Source organism: Mastigoproctus giganteus, chromosome 13 (assembly GCF_048544385.1).
Source record: "Mastigoproctus giganteus isolate SK-2022 chromosome 13, ASM4854438v1, whole genome shotgun sequence".
Taxonomy (NCBI): Eukaryota; Metazoa; Arthropoda; class Arachnida; order Uropygi; family Thelyphonidae; genus Mastigoproctus; species Mastigoproctus giganteus.
Window position 1 is genome coordinate 160,197,252 of NC_143587.1, and position 16,500 is coordinate 160,213,751.

Here is a 16,500-nt window from a genome sequence, read left to right on the forward strand (position 1 = left end):
ATTCATCCCCTTCCTTTTAGAGTTTATATAAGTAAAGAAATCCTTGCTGTTTTTCTTAGCATCCTTTGCCAAAGATTTCTCGTAATCCGCCTTCGCCTGCCGAACCTCCTTTGTGACCTGATTACAGACTAGCTTATATCTGCCACAGGCTTCTGCGTTACCTGATAATTTATATGCATCCCATGCATTTTTCTTCTCTGTCACGAGTCTCATTAGTTCATTTGATAACCATTTAGGCCTAAACCTTGAACGATATTTCTTAATCGGTATATAAAGTCTAGTAGTTTCCACGATTAATTCCTTGAATGCTTCCCACTTAGAATTTACTGTTGGTAACATCGTCAGTTGATCCCACTGTACAGAATTTAAAAACTGTCTGAGACCACTGTACTCCCTTTACGGAAGCAAAAACCCTTTCCTTTACCTCTGACGGTAGTTACCTCTTTGAGTAAATCCCACTTCAGCACACTGTGATCACTGCCACCTAGTGGTTCCTTTATCTGCAAATTCTTAATACACGAATGATCACTGCTGATAACCAGATCAAGAGTATTACTTTCTCTGGTTGCCTCTCGAACATGCTGCTGCAGAAAACAATCATCCAATAAATCCACAAAAGTCTGACTGGTGTGTGAGTGACCAACCCACAAGTTCCAGTCAATATCTGGGAAGTTAAAATCCCCCATTATAAGACATTCAGATTTACTGGCCCACTCTATTTCTCTGTACAATTGTTCATTGTACTCATTCAAGTCATTAGGCCTATAACACACTCCTACCCTTATTTTTCCTTTCGCAGTGCTTATCTCGCACCAAACTGACTCAACAGAGCACTGTTCATCTATATTAACTGGGTGCACTTCCTTTGATTTTATGTTTTTCTTAATTAACAGCATAACACCCCCTCCCTTTCTGTCCTGTCTATCCTTTCTGTACACATTGTACTCCCCAAATTCCAGTTCTGCATTCCTTATATCTTTGTGACACCACGTCTCTGCTATCCCAACAATATCCGCCTTTGATGTCTTGACCAACACTTCAAATTCATCAAATTTATTTACTATACTTCTAGCATTGGTATACATGCAAGCATACATGCTCCTATGCCTATTCCTTGTTACCCTAACACATCCCATATACCCAACTATTCCATGATGACTGCCATCCGTCCCTGAAACCCCCAACACCCCTCGCTCCAGGTCGCTTCTTATTCTAATAGAAGTTGTGCAAGAATCACCTTCACCTCTGCCTGCGGTTACTGTTAAACTATTAGTCTTTGTATCCCCCCAAACTAGCAGTTTTCCGACCCACCTAACACTGCCTCGATAGCATCAGCAAATATTCTTGCACCCTTTCTATTTAAGTGTATCCCATCCCTGTAGAAGCAATCTCTCCTGTTAACAAGTACAGTCCAGGCTGAAAAAAATTCTACCCCTTGAGCCTTGCACAATCCTTCCAGGGCCGAATTGATCGACAAGGCTCTCATCATGTACTCCCTCCTATCGTGTCTGGGCAGAATTGCAGACACTTTCAAATTCAACCCTATTTCACGGCTTTTTTTCAACAGTGACCTGTACTTGTTGAGTAATTCTGCCGGTCTCCTACTCTTAATATCATTAGTGCCAACGTGTACAACTATATCACCTTTTGTGCCCTTGAAAGATGATATCCGCTCTACAACGTCATCAACCTTTGCCCCTGGCAGACATACCCTGGTCCTGTTCCACCTATCCTTTTTACAAAGGATGTTCCCCGTTTCCCTGACAATAGAGTCACCAACAACAACTAGTTCCTGTGGGACCAGCGCATTCTGCCTTAGGGGTTGCCGCTGTGTTGCGTGATGACCAAGTGCAAGCTCTGGCGTTGATGTGGGCAGCTGAGAGCTTGATGGGCCCCTCAATTTAGTTCCTTCGAGGGCATCCACCCTGTCCTTCAAGCTCTCATATAGGCCCATAAGAACGCTGAGTTGTTGCCTGATTTCGATACACTCCTTGCATCGCGCGCACACACAAAGACATCCCCCCATGGCAATATCATGTTCCGTTCCAGAGAGTTCGGCAAACATTTCACAAGTTGCACATTTTTTTAGGCTGTGATGCGTTGGAGAATTGCCCCCCTCAGTTCTCCCCCGATTCACAGCACTCCTGCCACTTTGTGCCCGTTGCTTTGCTGCTCTAGTCTGGGGCATGGTAGTTTAAATTAATAAAATCAATAAATTAAATATCAATAGTATTTGAATAGAAACTATTAAATAGAAACAGTGAAGCGTATTACTATATAATTATGCGTTAGAGCTACCTAGCTACCTCAATTAAAAAAATTTGAATTCCCTACCACTATATCCAAAAACAATGGCTACAAAATGGAACGAAATAACGGTTTTACCTATCGTAAGTAAAATCCACAAAAACTCTTTATCTAAATTAAAAATAAAAAATAACCAGCGTAACTATAACTATATGACTACGTATTAAGTACAATATAAAATAACAATCATGTAAATAACAGGTAAACACTTATCGTTTTTGCAGAGCCTGTAACTGATAGCTGTAACTTTTAAAGAGATTCAGCGCCCTCTGTAACTTAGAAAATCACTAGCTAAATTTAAAAAATAATCTAATGGATGCTAGTAAACCTATTTAATCTTTGTTTTACAAATAGATTACATATGTTTAATGTATTAAATTAATATGTTAATTAATCAAAAATATGATAAAATTTCAAAGAAAGCTTATCCAACTGCAGCAGCTCCAGAAGTCCACGTCTTAACACCTATCATATCAATAATTAAATTTGGTTGATGAGCAGTGATCAGGTTTAAGATAATCTTACCCTTGGTACTTTTCCTGACATTCTGATGCAATTAACAATCACCTACAGTAGCTCATTTAAAAATTCTGTTCTCCATGGATAGTTACAAAACGTGCCCCTCCATCTTTCTCCAATCAGTAAGAGATAAACTGAACTTGCTCATAATAAGGTATTCACACTTCCTAATCCATTCTTTCATCTGCATAGATGACTCTCATTATAATTTTCATAATCACGTGGTCTGGAATAAACTCCTACTTTTGTTTTCCTTCTTTGCCTCCAATTATCTTATACCATGCAGAATTCTGTGTTGGCACATGTAAGTTCTAAATTCTAAATCTCTGACAGTGCAGACGGGCTGCAAGAGTAGCTCATGGTGTATTGTCAATGATATATAGGAATTTTTCTAGCAGGGATAAGGAGGTGATTATTCCCTTGTATAAGGCAATGGTCAGGCCACACCTAGAGTACTGTATACAGGCCTGGAGGCCTCATTTCAAGAAGGATGTAGTGCTGCTGGAACGAGTACAGAGAAGAGCAACAAGATTAGTGAATGGAACAAAGGGGTGCTCTTACAAAGAAAGGCTTAAGTTTTGCAAATTACAGTGTCTGGAGACTAGGCACCAGCGAGGTGATCTGATAGAGGTGTACAAAGACTTGAATGGTTTGAGCATGCTCAATGCTGATGGGATTCTTCCTCTTGCTCAGAATAATCACCTGAGAGGGCATAAGTTCAAATTGAGGAAAGACAGATGTGCGGAAATTTGTCTTTAGCCAGCGGGTGGTTGGTAGGTGGAACAGACTTCCATCCCTTGCCGTGGAAGTTGATAGCCTAAATAAGTTTAAGGCTCAGCTGGACACGTATTTCGAACGAACAGAGGGGTGAAGTGGAAGTGGTTATTTTTTATTTATTTATTTTACTTTATTTTTTTTTTTTGGCTGATGCTGCATAAGCTTGCTTTCTTGCATCAAATGCCTCTACTAATGCTAATGCTAATTTGGGTTATGTCATAATCAGACTTCTTTTAATGAAAAGCAAGATCTCCCATCCACTGTTCTCTATACACACTACAGTGACATGCATTCCCTATTTCTGAAGACCATGAATGAAAATGCACAATGTAATGCTTTTATTTGTGTCTCAGAAACTTTATATCCAACTGTAGATTTGGACGAAGCCTAGACATCTATACCCACTAAATTAGGAAGACCAAATAATCAGGTTATGAATTGCTCTATTGACCCATAGCACAGATACGTATTGCCACTCCTCACATGGCTGTTTCAGCCCTTATTATTCATAGCCTAGTTAGATCCTCATTTCTTTGCTGAAGAGAATGTAATTGTGAGCAGTGGTGAGGAGTAACAATAGGTTTCAATGTTTTGGGCCAATAGTCTGTAATCCATCTTCTACATCAAAGCTACCTGATAGCTTTGATGTAAAAGTTTTCAGGATACCAAATTGTATTTAAAAATACTTGTGTGTTGCTGAGTTATACATTATTGGTATTTTTAAGGTCACAGTAATTCTACTGAGTCAGCCATTTGGATGTTTCCAGGAGACAAAAGAACTACAGCAGTGCCACCTGCTTGTTCAGTGGTGACTAGAAATTCGGCATAAATTGCGTAAAGTTATTAAATTGTGACATCACGAGGAAGCTTCATCACTGAATAAGAGCTATTCCATTTATATGGCTGCAGCAGGTTTAGTAGATCGGCAGCTTAAATCCCAAGCCCGGATAAATGGTGAGGGTTGACGTCAGGAAGAGCATCCGGTCATATAAACTATGCCAAAACCAATAGATGTGTTCCAGTTAAGAAGTTAATCCAACTGGAGGAGAAGAAGAGGATGTAAGTGTGAATTGGCAACATTGAATGCCGACCCCATATAACGTGGGAAAAGGCAAAGACAAAGAAGAGGAGTCTGTAATCTATAACCTATTTGTTCCTGATTTAGCGGGTCTTGATCTCTGTGCTATGTCCAAAGTATATTTAGCCCCTATTTCTGAATGACAAAGTTTCTGTCAGTCCTCCTTCCCAATAGTTATCCTAATCAGGAGTTCATACTCACTCAGTATTTTTGATAACACCACCAAGATGTTATGGTTCTCAGTAAAGTCTTATGAATCTTCCAAAGTGTTGAGAATGTACAGTAGCAGAAGCAACAATGAAGGGTCGGGCAAATCAGATCCACTGTGGCTGGATCTAATTAGCTTACATCTTCTCCATCAGGAACTCCCAATACAGTTTTATCATCAAACAAGGTATGAAAATGTAAGTGAACTGCAACAGTTTGCATAAAATAAGCCAAATAATTTTATTCTTCCAAGATCTCTTCTATTTCCAGAATTGCTTTAAGTGCTAGTGTACTAACCAAGAGTGAAGTCTGTTCATCGATTTCTCCAAAACTAATCTGAAAACATCTTCCTTCTTAAGGGGAGCAATTATGCTTCTGTTCCAGTTGCATTCAGTTCACCTTTTGATGAATTTCTCAACCAGATGTGGTATAAGAATTTAAAGGATTTTGTTTATACTAAAGAAAGAGTTTTCAAAGAAATTCAGGTATTAACTGGTAATAAGATTAGTTGTAAGTGGATTGTAGAAGTAAGAGACTCAGCTTGGGATGTTGCTAAATTTTGTAAGAATATAGAAATAGCCAGTCAGTTCTGTGAGTAAACTGGCCCTGCTCTTGAAGTTATGTACACTTCTCTGTACTTAAACACATATTCACCAAATTTTGTTTCTATCAACTAGATGACAGTGTAACATTCTTGCAATGAATGAAATTACTTCAGTATTTCAGTTTATTTTATCTGAAACATGGTCTCCATATCTCCTGATCTGAGCTAACGAGATTATTTCCTATGGAGATTATCTTAATGAATAACCTTTTTGAAAACAATTTGCATTCATTTGAACTTCAAATCCAAATTTCTTGCTAAGGTTTCTCTGAAAGACCCAGAGAAAATATTTACAATGGGGAGAAGGGGAAAAAAAAAAAAAAAAACCCTAAAAAAGTATGAAAGGCAAATGAGAAGTTAAAAAAATAAAACAACTGTATTGCTTAATACTCTAACCCTTTTAGCAATATATACTTAGATCTACATTTTTCATGGGTGGGTTCTGGTGAGAATGTACATGTCTAAATTTTGAAAGCATTTAAAACAATGTTTCTTTAATGTACAACTGTCTTTAATCTTTTATAGTATGCATTGCCATCTCTTATCTATATTTCCAAACTAATTGTAGATAGTTTATAATAGGATGCAGCAGAAAAATACTTTGAAAATTAGAGAAAACTGCACCATTGAAAACCTGGAAGACAACAATGGAGATGGACAAATGAAATTAAAGAGTTTGTGGGCAGGATGACTATTGCACAAAACAGAAGGAATTGGAAAGTTGCTGGAGAGGCCTTCATCCTGCAGTGGATTGATGATGATAATAATGATAATGATGCACCACAGACCTCATTTGCCTGATTTGGACTTTTCATACCTTTTTTGAAAAGTAGAAAATGAAAACTTTTGGTGGAAGTGAAATCAACAATTCGATAAAACAAATAATACACAAATAGATGCAGGATATTGTTGAGTCAAAAAATAAGTGACGATAGGTTTTATTTACAAAATGTTTTTATGTAATTCTATATATCTTTTTTTTTTAATTAAAAAAAAAATTGTTAGATTATTTCCAAAAATTTATTAAATTATTTGATTTTTGATAATTTTACTCTGGTGTTGGACAATGCAATCAAAATAAGAATATATTAATAGTTTTTAAAGCATATATACAAATGCTTACATTTTTACAAATTTTCAGAATTCCACAAATACTCACTTTGCAGCACATGCAGCTATAAAAATTTGCCATGAGGAACCTTTTGTGTGTGGCAAACTCACCACCAAAAAATGTAAAAAAATACCAGTGAATGTACAAAATTGATACTTATACCAGTTTCACCGATTTCAATCTTACGTGAATAATTAATAATAATTTAAATTCCCTTGTTAAAAATTTATATTCAGATAAAATAACTAACACCTATTATGAAATTTAAAATAAACAAAACTTTTAGCTGTGATTGCTCACTTTTCCTGAATCGTGGAGCTTGTGGAATAGATGCTGCAGATCCAAATGGGGATGTCAAGGAAACACTTACAGGAGTGTGAGACATAACATATTGAGGGGTCATTGTAGTAAAAATAGGCTGACCCATTCCAGGCACTATTTGAGGATGGGAAAAAGCCATTACAGGACTTTGATTGTGCATCCGAGGAGGCTGCTGATGATGAGCTGGTCCAGGAGGACTTGCTACTGGCATAGAACGCTAATAAAAATAATAAATAAAAATCTAGTGGTTAATTTCTTGGGAGAAATTTGAATCTGTTAGCAGAATTAATCTATTATGTCTTTTATATTTTCTAACCACAAGCATACAACAATAGTAAATAAGAAATAATATTTATATCAATAAAAACATTTCACAAAGTGCATTAATATTTAATTAGTTTAAATTTAATTTTTTGGGAAAAGCATCATATAAATAATCCACTTTTTATATTCTTTAGTCCTCTAACTTCTTAACCCACTAATGCTGTGTTTATTTATAGTTTCAGGTTACTTTCTTTTCTTATCCTTGTTCTTTTTGAAAGATCTATGTATCTTGCTTTTTGAAGCAAGATACATAGCTTCGAATTTTTCACACTGTGAAGTGCACCAAATTTAAAATACATCTTGATGCCACTTGCACAACTTTGGTTTGTCTACTGTGTATAGAAATGATGCTACTATACTAACTTATATGACAGTAAACTCTTCTTATAGTCTAAGGCCTCTTAGCTCTAAATCTTATACATATAAGATATATGTATTACTTGGCATCTCTCAATATTTGTGAAATTATTTCACAACTGGGTTGTCAGTTGTTCATTGGGGCACCTACCCATTTACCAATGAGGGGCCAAATAGCCCTGAAATAGCTGCCTGGATGGTAGTACCCACTGAGAATAAGTAACAATAGTTTCTCTACTGGGAGAGAGTTACTTATTCAAGGTAAAATGAGATAGACAACTTGTTGTTAAGGAGTTCACAATATGAGATGTTACATAAGGATGCCACTGCACAACTTTGGATATAAACGATGCTATTGCACTAACTTCTATGACAATACATTTTGAAATCAAACTCAAATGGAACTAACAGTATTGAATATCCATAATATGTTTTTGTTTGAAATTCTGTGCAACTAATGATCTTTTGAATTGGAAAATGAAAGACAATAAGAGACTAATGTTTCTGTTATGTCTAAAACATTTTAGAATAAAATGTGTGAAACACAGCATGTTTTAAAATTTTTAATATTTTATTAAAACTTAAATTACAATAGTTTTTAGCACTGCAATTCATTAAGAAAAGATGAAATGTTGGTTCTGTTCAAGAACACTTCAAAAAACCCAAAATATTTTCTAGAAATTAAGAAGAAAGTTGGCTATGAGCTGACCTATCACCATTTCTGCTGCATTTTGGGGTGTCACCACCACTGCTAGGTTAAAGTAATTGCCAGTATTTGTAACTCAGTTTTACAGAAACCAATGGCTGTGTATATATAAAAAAAGAAAATGCAAAGCAGGTCGCAAGCAGATTTATTAATCTGGCAGTGGTTGCAACAAACCTGTAAGGCCCTCACAAAAAAAAAAAATTGTTGGTTCAGTGTAACGGCCAACTTTCTTTTCTAAATAATAAATAAAATAAATCTGCAGCCATTGTCAATCCAATGCAGGAAGGAGGCCTTCTCAACAAGTTATGTTGAGGGAAATCTGCTGATTCATACTGGACTAGCATGGTCCATTATGAGTCAGCAAATTAACCATATTTAGCAGTCAGGGGCTTGCACCCTGGTTTACTCAAAAAGCGTCTGCTATTTTGGAAAGGTTCAGTAACAAGTCACTCTTCATGTGACTATGTGTCCAAACTATCCCTCTTGTTGGGAGCATTTTAAAAGTATGTAGAGCTGCTAGAATGAGTACAGAAGGGCAAATGAGATTGGTGAAAGGCTTCAGTTCTGCAACTCAGCTATGGAGGTCCTTTCCTAAGTATAGATCCATTTTTACCAGAGATGTTTCTGAAAGTGATATCACATAGTAGTTAGGTGAAAAGTAATACATGCCACTTTTTGAAAATTTTGTGCATTGCAGATATGCAGGACGTCTCAGGTCCCACTTCAATGCTTCAATTTTGAATCAAATGATTTCCATTCTAGTTCAAGATAACATTCATGATTTCAACAAACTGCAATACTCTAATTCTAAATAGTGCATGATTTTAACCTCGGGACTAATTTTAGGACTTTTGGTAAGTAATCGGCTGAAATGCAGTGCATGAAGCTCATGGTTTCCACTATTTCAATTGCACATAGAATGATTACTGTTCTAGTTTGAAATTTTGCATTCTTAATGGTTTTATGCAGTGAAAAATGGAAGTGACTATTAGTTTCATGTTTATATTTTATGACTGAGGCACTTTTTTTTTTTTTTTTTTTTTTTGTTTAATTTTCAGCAGAATTAATAAACGTTCCCACAAATTTTTGCTTACATACATATATATAAGCAGAAGTATATGTGATATAACATGGGTGTCGGGCAATAACTTTAACACCCGTGTTATAAGCAGTGTTATAGCTGAAACAATTTTACCATTTTTTTCCCCCAGTTTTTTTAAACATAATACACTTTACTTAATAAATAAATACTTTATTTACTAATGTTTTATGAATATAGAGGCCAAAAGACAAAGTATTAAAGATTATATATCATTCCCATTTGCATTCTATTAAATGCTGTTATGGACTTACATTTTATGCATTCATTCTGAAATAGTCATCAAATTTAGTTTGGTAGTGACGACAGCATTTTACCAGTACATAATTCTTAACAGTGGTCGGATGCAATAAATGAAAATGTTCATTATCACTCTGATGTTCTAACGACACCATCACCTCATTAATGTTTTAAAGCACTTCGTTGATTTCTGGTGCTTTTTTCTTACATGAGTCACCCACATTATTTTCTGATTCACTTGTCACTGGCCTTCTGTTTGTTGATTGTCTTCCCACTGTTCACAGAGGCTGCGATTTCTTCCTCGCCTCAGGTAATGTGCAACTAGAGTTGCGAATCCACCTCATTCCAAACAGCCAGGTCATTTATTTTAAGACTGTCAATAAGAATGTTACAAGCAGCCTTTGCTTCTTGTTCTGAAAATGCTGCTAATTCAAGATTATTATTAGTGATCTTGTCTTTTCAAATACATTTTTCCCCCCTCAGCAGTTCGTGGTGAAAAAAATGCACTGGAAAATACAAGATTCAATTGCTGTTGAGCTTACTTACTCCCATGCTAATACCATATTGTATGCAACATCTTTCAGTGTTCGTGCTTTCAGAAATTCTAGAACTTTAATTTCTGCATTCATAACACCATCAAGTAGCTCACCACGACAGTATGCTTTGAAGGCACTTGAATAATGCCTTGATCAATGGGCTGAATTAGTGCAGTTGTGTTCTTTGGCAGAAACACAACTCTAATCTTGCTATCTTTTGATTTCAAGACATCAGTCAAAGAATGAGCTGGGCAGCGAATCCAACAGTAACAGAGCTTTTTCTTCGAGTTTTTAGAAAAGCAAGTGGCATCTCACCAATGGTACAAATTCACTTTCAAACCATGAAGCAAAAATATCACTCATCATCTAAGTGTTGGAACAATTTTTTTTTATAGATGTTAGGTAGAGATTTCATGTTGGCATGCTTAAAACACTGCGACAGACTTTTAGCAATGCATAATGGCTTTAGCTTGCATTTTAGTCTTCTTTGCATGTTACAGTAACAGTAATTCTCTTTTCTCTTTGTTAGTTTTCATGCCTGCTTTGTTGGGTACCTTTTTAATATCCAATGACTTGTCGGGGAGAAGTTTATAGTACAGTGCTGTTTCATCACAGTTGTTCATCTGCGGATCACCATCTCGAATCACATTATGCAGAAATTCAGGAAACACTTCTGCTTCTGTAATATCACCAAATGCAAATTTGCTTGCAAGACTAACCTGGGGTATCCCATGATGAACCTTCCATCTCCAAAACCACCATCCGGAAGTTTTAAATGTCATCTCCACCATCCATCATCAGCTTATGAAATTTTAAATTTCATAAGCTGATGATGCTTTCAAAATTATACCATTATCAGTACTCCCGAACTACACTTCTGTAAAAATCATTGGCCCACATCATTGTTTTCACAAAATCTAGTTTCCTTTTTTTTTTCTTTGGAGGCCTACTTCATCTTCTACAGAGTCAGTCTACGAATGAATGCAAATTTTCTTCCCATTTCATCCAATCATGGATCATTCCTTCTGGAATTTCACAGTCATGAAATATACTGTATTTTGTTTCACCACTCTTAACTCTTTTGATTTTCTTCAACTGTATAATTATTACTTTTCCTACTGATTTATTAATTTTGCCTTGTGTTTATTTCTGATGCCCTAGAATTTACCATGTTTTGAGAAAACTAAATCAAAACCAAACTGTCTGCCTTATCATAGTGTTGAAGTGAAGTCATCACTTCATTTCTTCAAAAATTACTTGTCGATTCATTTCATGTGTATTTTTGTCTAGTTTAGCCCTTAGCAATTTTTGCTATCCTAAGTGTGCCTTCTAGTCAAAGAAAGGATGTCATGTGCTGTTGTTTACAAACATTTACTTTGTAATTAATGTAACACACTTGACGAATGGCAGCCATCCAGACGAATGGTACCCTTCCAAAGGTAGCTGTTTGTAATTAGTGTTCCATTGATATATACTCTTTTATTGCATCTCTAGCGGAGAGGAGAAACTGGTTGTCTACAGTAATCAATCTGATGAGTCCAGTTGTTTACAAGTATATATAACAATTCCATTATGAAATTGCTAGTTCTTTGAATTTATTTTGAGGTTGTGCTTAATGAGGACCAAGTCAAGGATGTCTGGGACTCTTGTACTTTTTCTGAGATGTTGAAATAAGTAATAGTCATTCAGCTGATTCAAAAAAACTGATCCCACTAGATGTAATGATTGATAACTTCTAATTGAAATATAAGTAAAAGTCACCCATAATGACAAATCACCCTTGGTTGCCCATTCAATTTGCCTAAACATATTTTTATTGCATGCCACAAAATCATTAGTCCTCCAGCATACACCCCTAACCATAAACTTTATATATTATTACCAGGAAACTCACACAATGCTGCTTCCACATCCACCCAAGCTCAATCAGACTTCTATTCTTATAACAGTCTTACTACTTTCAATTCACTAACATAACTCCCCTCTCAAAAAATGCCCCTCTGTTTCTCCTGAACAAATTATAATCACCACAGTGAACGTTAACAATTTCAGGATGACATCAAGTGTCAGTTAGTCTTACTGTGTATTGCTAACCAAATCAGAAAACTTGGTCAGCAGCACTCAAATTCCCTCGATTTTGTTTACAAGACTTCCAGCATCACTATACTAACAGATTATTTTATTTTTTTGTTTTTAATACCCTTTAATACCCAAAAGTAGTTTTTGTTGATTGATGCATCTCTCCCAATTACACTGAGGTCTCTCTCTTGAGAAGAGTGCAAGTGGAAGCTTCATGTTTAAGTTTCCAAAAGAACTCCCCCCCCCCCATTATCCATTTCCCTGAATCCTTCATTTAATTTCAGTACAGTCTCTTGCATCTCCGTTGTTTAATGAATACTATCTATATTAAATAAATTCATTTGCCAATTATGGTAAGCCAAATTGAGAAAAATTTCTTCCCACAGGACTTTCAGAGGCCCCTCGTCTGGAATTAACTGACAATTCTTTCATCATGTGTGTATCTTGCAGGTACAATGTACTGTTGTTTCTTACAATGTCGATGTATCTCACAAATACAAGAACATTTTACCTGAGTTGTAACATTTTTGCAGCATGATCTATTTCTGAACTAATTCTAAGTTTGTCTATACTTTAAATCATTAGTAACAACACATATAACCATACTACCTTAAAACTGACAACTGGTTTGTAACATCCTCAATCTTAGAACCAAGCAAAATCTATTCCATGTCTTTCTTTCTTTCTTTCTTTCTTTTTTTTTTTTTTTTTTTTTTTTTCTCACTGAAAACATGCCCAATTTTCCTTTACAGAATTCTCAATAAAATTACCTCATTATGAATCAGAAAATTCAGTGCCTGAATTCTTAGGGTAAGGTTGATATCAATTTTAATACCTTCTAAGGCATCTTAGAGACTAAAATTTTGTCCATTAATATGGCAAGCTTTATCTTAAGTTTGCTGCTTTCTCTACAACTGGTATAAAAATGCATCACCATTGTTTACAGTCAAAGCACTGTAAAAAGAAGAGCTCCAATTAATGTTTTCATTGTTGGCCAGGTTATCTCGATCTAAATATTTAAAATAAAAGCACCTCACCTGTGTAAATTTAGAATCTATTTATTATTAATAGAATCTAAGAATCATACATTTCACAGCTGTTTCTCCTCCACTTCTTCAGTGACTAAAAAATTAGAAATAACATGGTTTACCTCTTAATTACCTTTATTGTAAAATTTTCATTTTATTTTTTTTATTTTTAGCAGTTAGCATTATTACTAATAATAAATTAGTATTACTAATTCTAAACAGTTAGCATTATTACTAATAATACTTCTATTAGTAACAAATAGATTCTATATTTTATAGGCAAAGTGCTTTTATTTTAAGTATTCGGAGCTCAGATTGGCCAACAGGCCATCATGACAAGCTAAAGATCATCATCCACTGTCTTCTGTCTCCCATCATTCCCATCTTATCAGTATTGTTTCTAGCCATAACTATATTTCTAAACAGAATTAATATAGATATTTTTAGTCTGTTACATAACGTTCTATATAATGTGTCATATGTTTTAAACTTACAATGAATTCTTTAGACTATTTTATAATATTCTACAACAGGGAAACCTTCCTCGCAAAATTCCTACCAAAATTTCTGGTCGAAATGGCAGTGTACGATAAGTTGGAATTATTTAAATAGCTAGCTAAAAACAAAAATAAGCTAACCTAGGCAATTATGGCTTTTAAAAGTGGTTATTTACTATAGTTCAACACAAAAATCTTTAGAATTATTATGACTACAAAGTTGTACATACAGGGTGTCCACAAAGTCCTTGTGCACTTTCAAACTGCAATGCGCAGGTTCTATATAAGATAAAAACAATCTGTAAAATGCATCGGAAAGAAATGTATTCTAGTTTTAGAGTATGTAATCATAAGATTATTATGATTCAAGATTACTGATAGCGCAATTACTGTACTGCACTACATTACTGTAATGCAATTTTGCAATTTCATGCACATGGTCTTCAGCTACATTAAAGTCCCAGCATTAACTATATTTGTGATCCTGGTATGAAGATCATTTAAAGAGCAAATTTTGAGGAGTAAATCACACTCAACATGTCCCCATAGACAAAGTTCCAATGGGGGAACAAATCAGGTTAGTGAGCTGGCCAAGCAATTAGCCCACCTCTGCTAATCCATCTGTTTGGGAAGACTGTTCACTAAACATTAATTATCAAGAGATAAGATGCTATTCTCAATGTTTTCATTAAATTCATGGCAGAAAACTAATCTCACATGGTACCCTTCCAGCAATATTTGATACATTTGAATTATGTAAGGTCACTCATGCAATTTCACCTTAAGAATTTTTTGCACATGGATTTAGGAACACTGAGTTCTATAGATGTCTATCTTAGTGATTTTCGCAGGTTTTGCTGAACAGTTTCCTCAAGAGATGCCACAGTCTCCTCCTTTAATCTGGACTCTTAGTTTATGGTTTATCATTAATGGAACAAGCCTCTTTAAACTTCTTCATTCAGTTTGAAATTGAATTCCTATACAGTACTTCCTTTGCATAATGTGCCAAATGAGCTACTCTTGCACTATGAGCTACTCTTGCAGCTCGTCTGCACTGCTCAGAGAACTTCATATCTGCCTGTTTAACTGATAATATGGACTTATACATTCACTGTTGGCTTTTCCAATGATGGTTTTGACCCCGAGATTTAAAACCAGGGGACTGAGTTAATCTGGAATGAAAGTGCCGAAACATTTTTGGGCTTCTTACTATGACCGAATTAACCAACCTCTGGTTATCATTGCTTGATAAAAATATCCAGTTTTTCTTCTGTCAAAGGGAATAAAAAAGTTCTAAAAATAGAGTGATTTTTCATCCAAGTGGATTAAGATATGAAGCTGCATATTTGTGTTTAGGAGGTAGTAAACATATTAAGCTCTGCTAGCCATAGGACATAATTCACTTTCACTTCTATTAAAGCCATCTCTTGTAGTATAGATTATCTGAAAAAAATTAGAATAAATTAATTCCAAAGAATTTTACAGATTGTATTCATCTCGTATAGAACTTAAGTTACTGCAGTTTTTAAGTGCAAAAGAATTTAAGGATACTCCGTGCAGTAAATCTACAACTATTTGAATATTCATACAAATATAATCATAGAAGGTGCTTTTCATAATAACTAAGAAATACTGTTCAAGTCAGACCTAAATGAATGCCGGTTGAACTAATGAGACTTGCGGCAGAGAAGAAAAATGCATGGATGCATATAAATTATCAGATGATAGAGAAACTTATGGTAGATATACGCTAGTCGGCAACTAAGTCACAAAGGAGGTTAAGCAGGCTAAGGAAGATTATGAGGTTCCTGGCAAAGACTGTAAAGTAAAAAAACAGCAGGGAGTGTTTTACTTGTGTTAACAGTAGAAGGAAGGGACTGAATTGGTCAAATTGATATTGATAGCTTAACTGTTGATGATCCTGCTCAGGTTGCTGACAAAATGAATAGGTATTTTACATCTACATTCACACGAGGAATTATTTAGGGAAGGGAATTCCAGAAGTTTAGAAAACTAACAGGGAGCTAAATGACTTTGTAATCACTAAGAGGAAAAATTGTTGGAGGAGAAATTGAAGCTAAACTTAAAAAAGGATTATCCTTTAAGTTTAGCTTAATATAATTGGACAGATGGGATCTATCCAATTATATTAAGGTAGGCAGCAAAGGAGGTAGTCAATAATTATGAGAGCATTTTTGGATTCAGAGAAGTTCCATGTGGACTGGAGATATGTAACTGTATCCCCCAATTCACAAAAGGGGGAATCAAAAGGTGAAAAGTAATTACAGGCCTGTAAACAACTTTTGTTCCAGGTAAAATAATTGAGTCATTAGTTAAAGAAGTAATGCAGGACTATCTACACACGAGTGCAGTTATACTTTACAGCATGGATCTGTTAAGGGGTGATCTTGTCTGAGCAATTTTGTTGCATACTATGCTGCAGTAACAAAGCAACTGGGTGCAAAAAAAAAAATTCTGATAGAATATACAGGCAACTCTTGGTTTATGAACGAGTTCCGTTCCAAGACGTTGTTCGTTATACATTTTGTTTGTTATGTGTATCTTCCATTCCTGAGTTTTTATGATACGTATTGTTACGTTAGCAGCCATTTTAAAGCATTAAAACCATGTACAAAACATCGAATGGTCTATATAATACGTTTTATTATAATGTATGTATGGGTTATGGTTTTTTGTATACAATACATAA

At 35.2% G+C, this 16,500-nt stretch overlaps 1 protein-coding gene across 1 annotated transcript in view; it reads right to left on the reverse strand.

The window, feature by feature from the left end:
- LOC150076552 (uncharacterized) overlaps positions 1-16,500 on the reverse strand; it is a 382,951-nt gene that overhangs the window by 31,227 nt on the left and 335,224 nt on the right. The window contains exon 13 of the mRNA XM_090387042.1: positions 6,904-7,141. Coding sequence (XP_090243168.1) covers positions 6,904-7,141 — 238 coding nt within the window. The remainder of the gene's footprint in view (positions 1-6,903; positions 7,142-16,500) is intronic.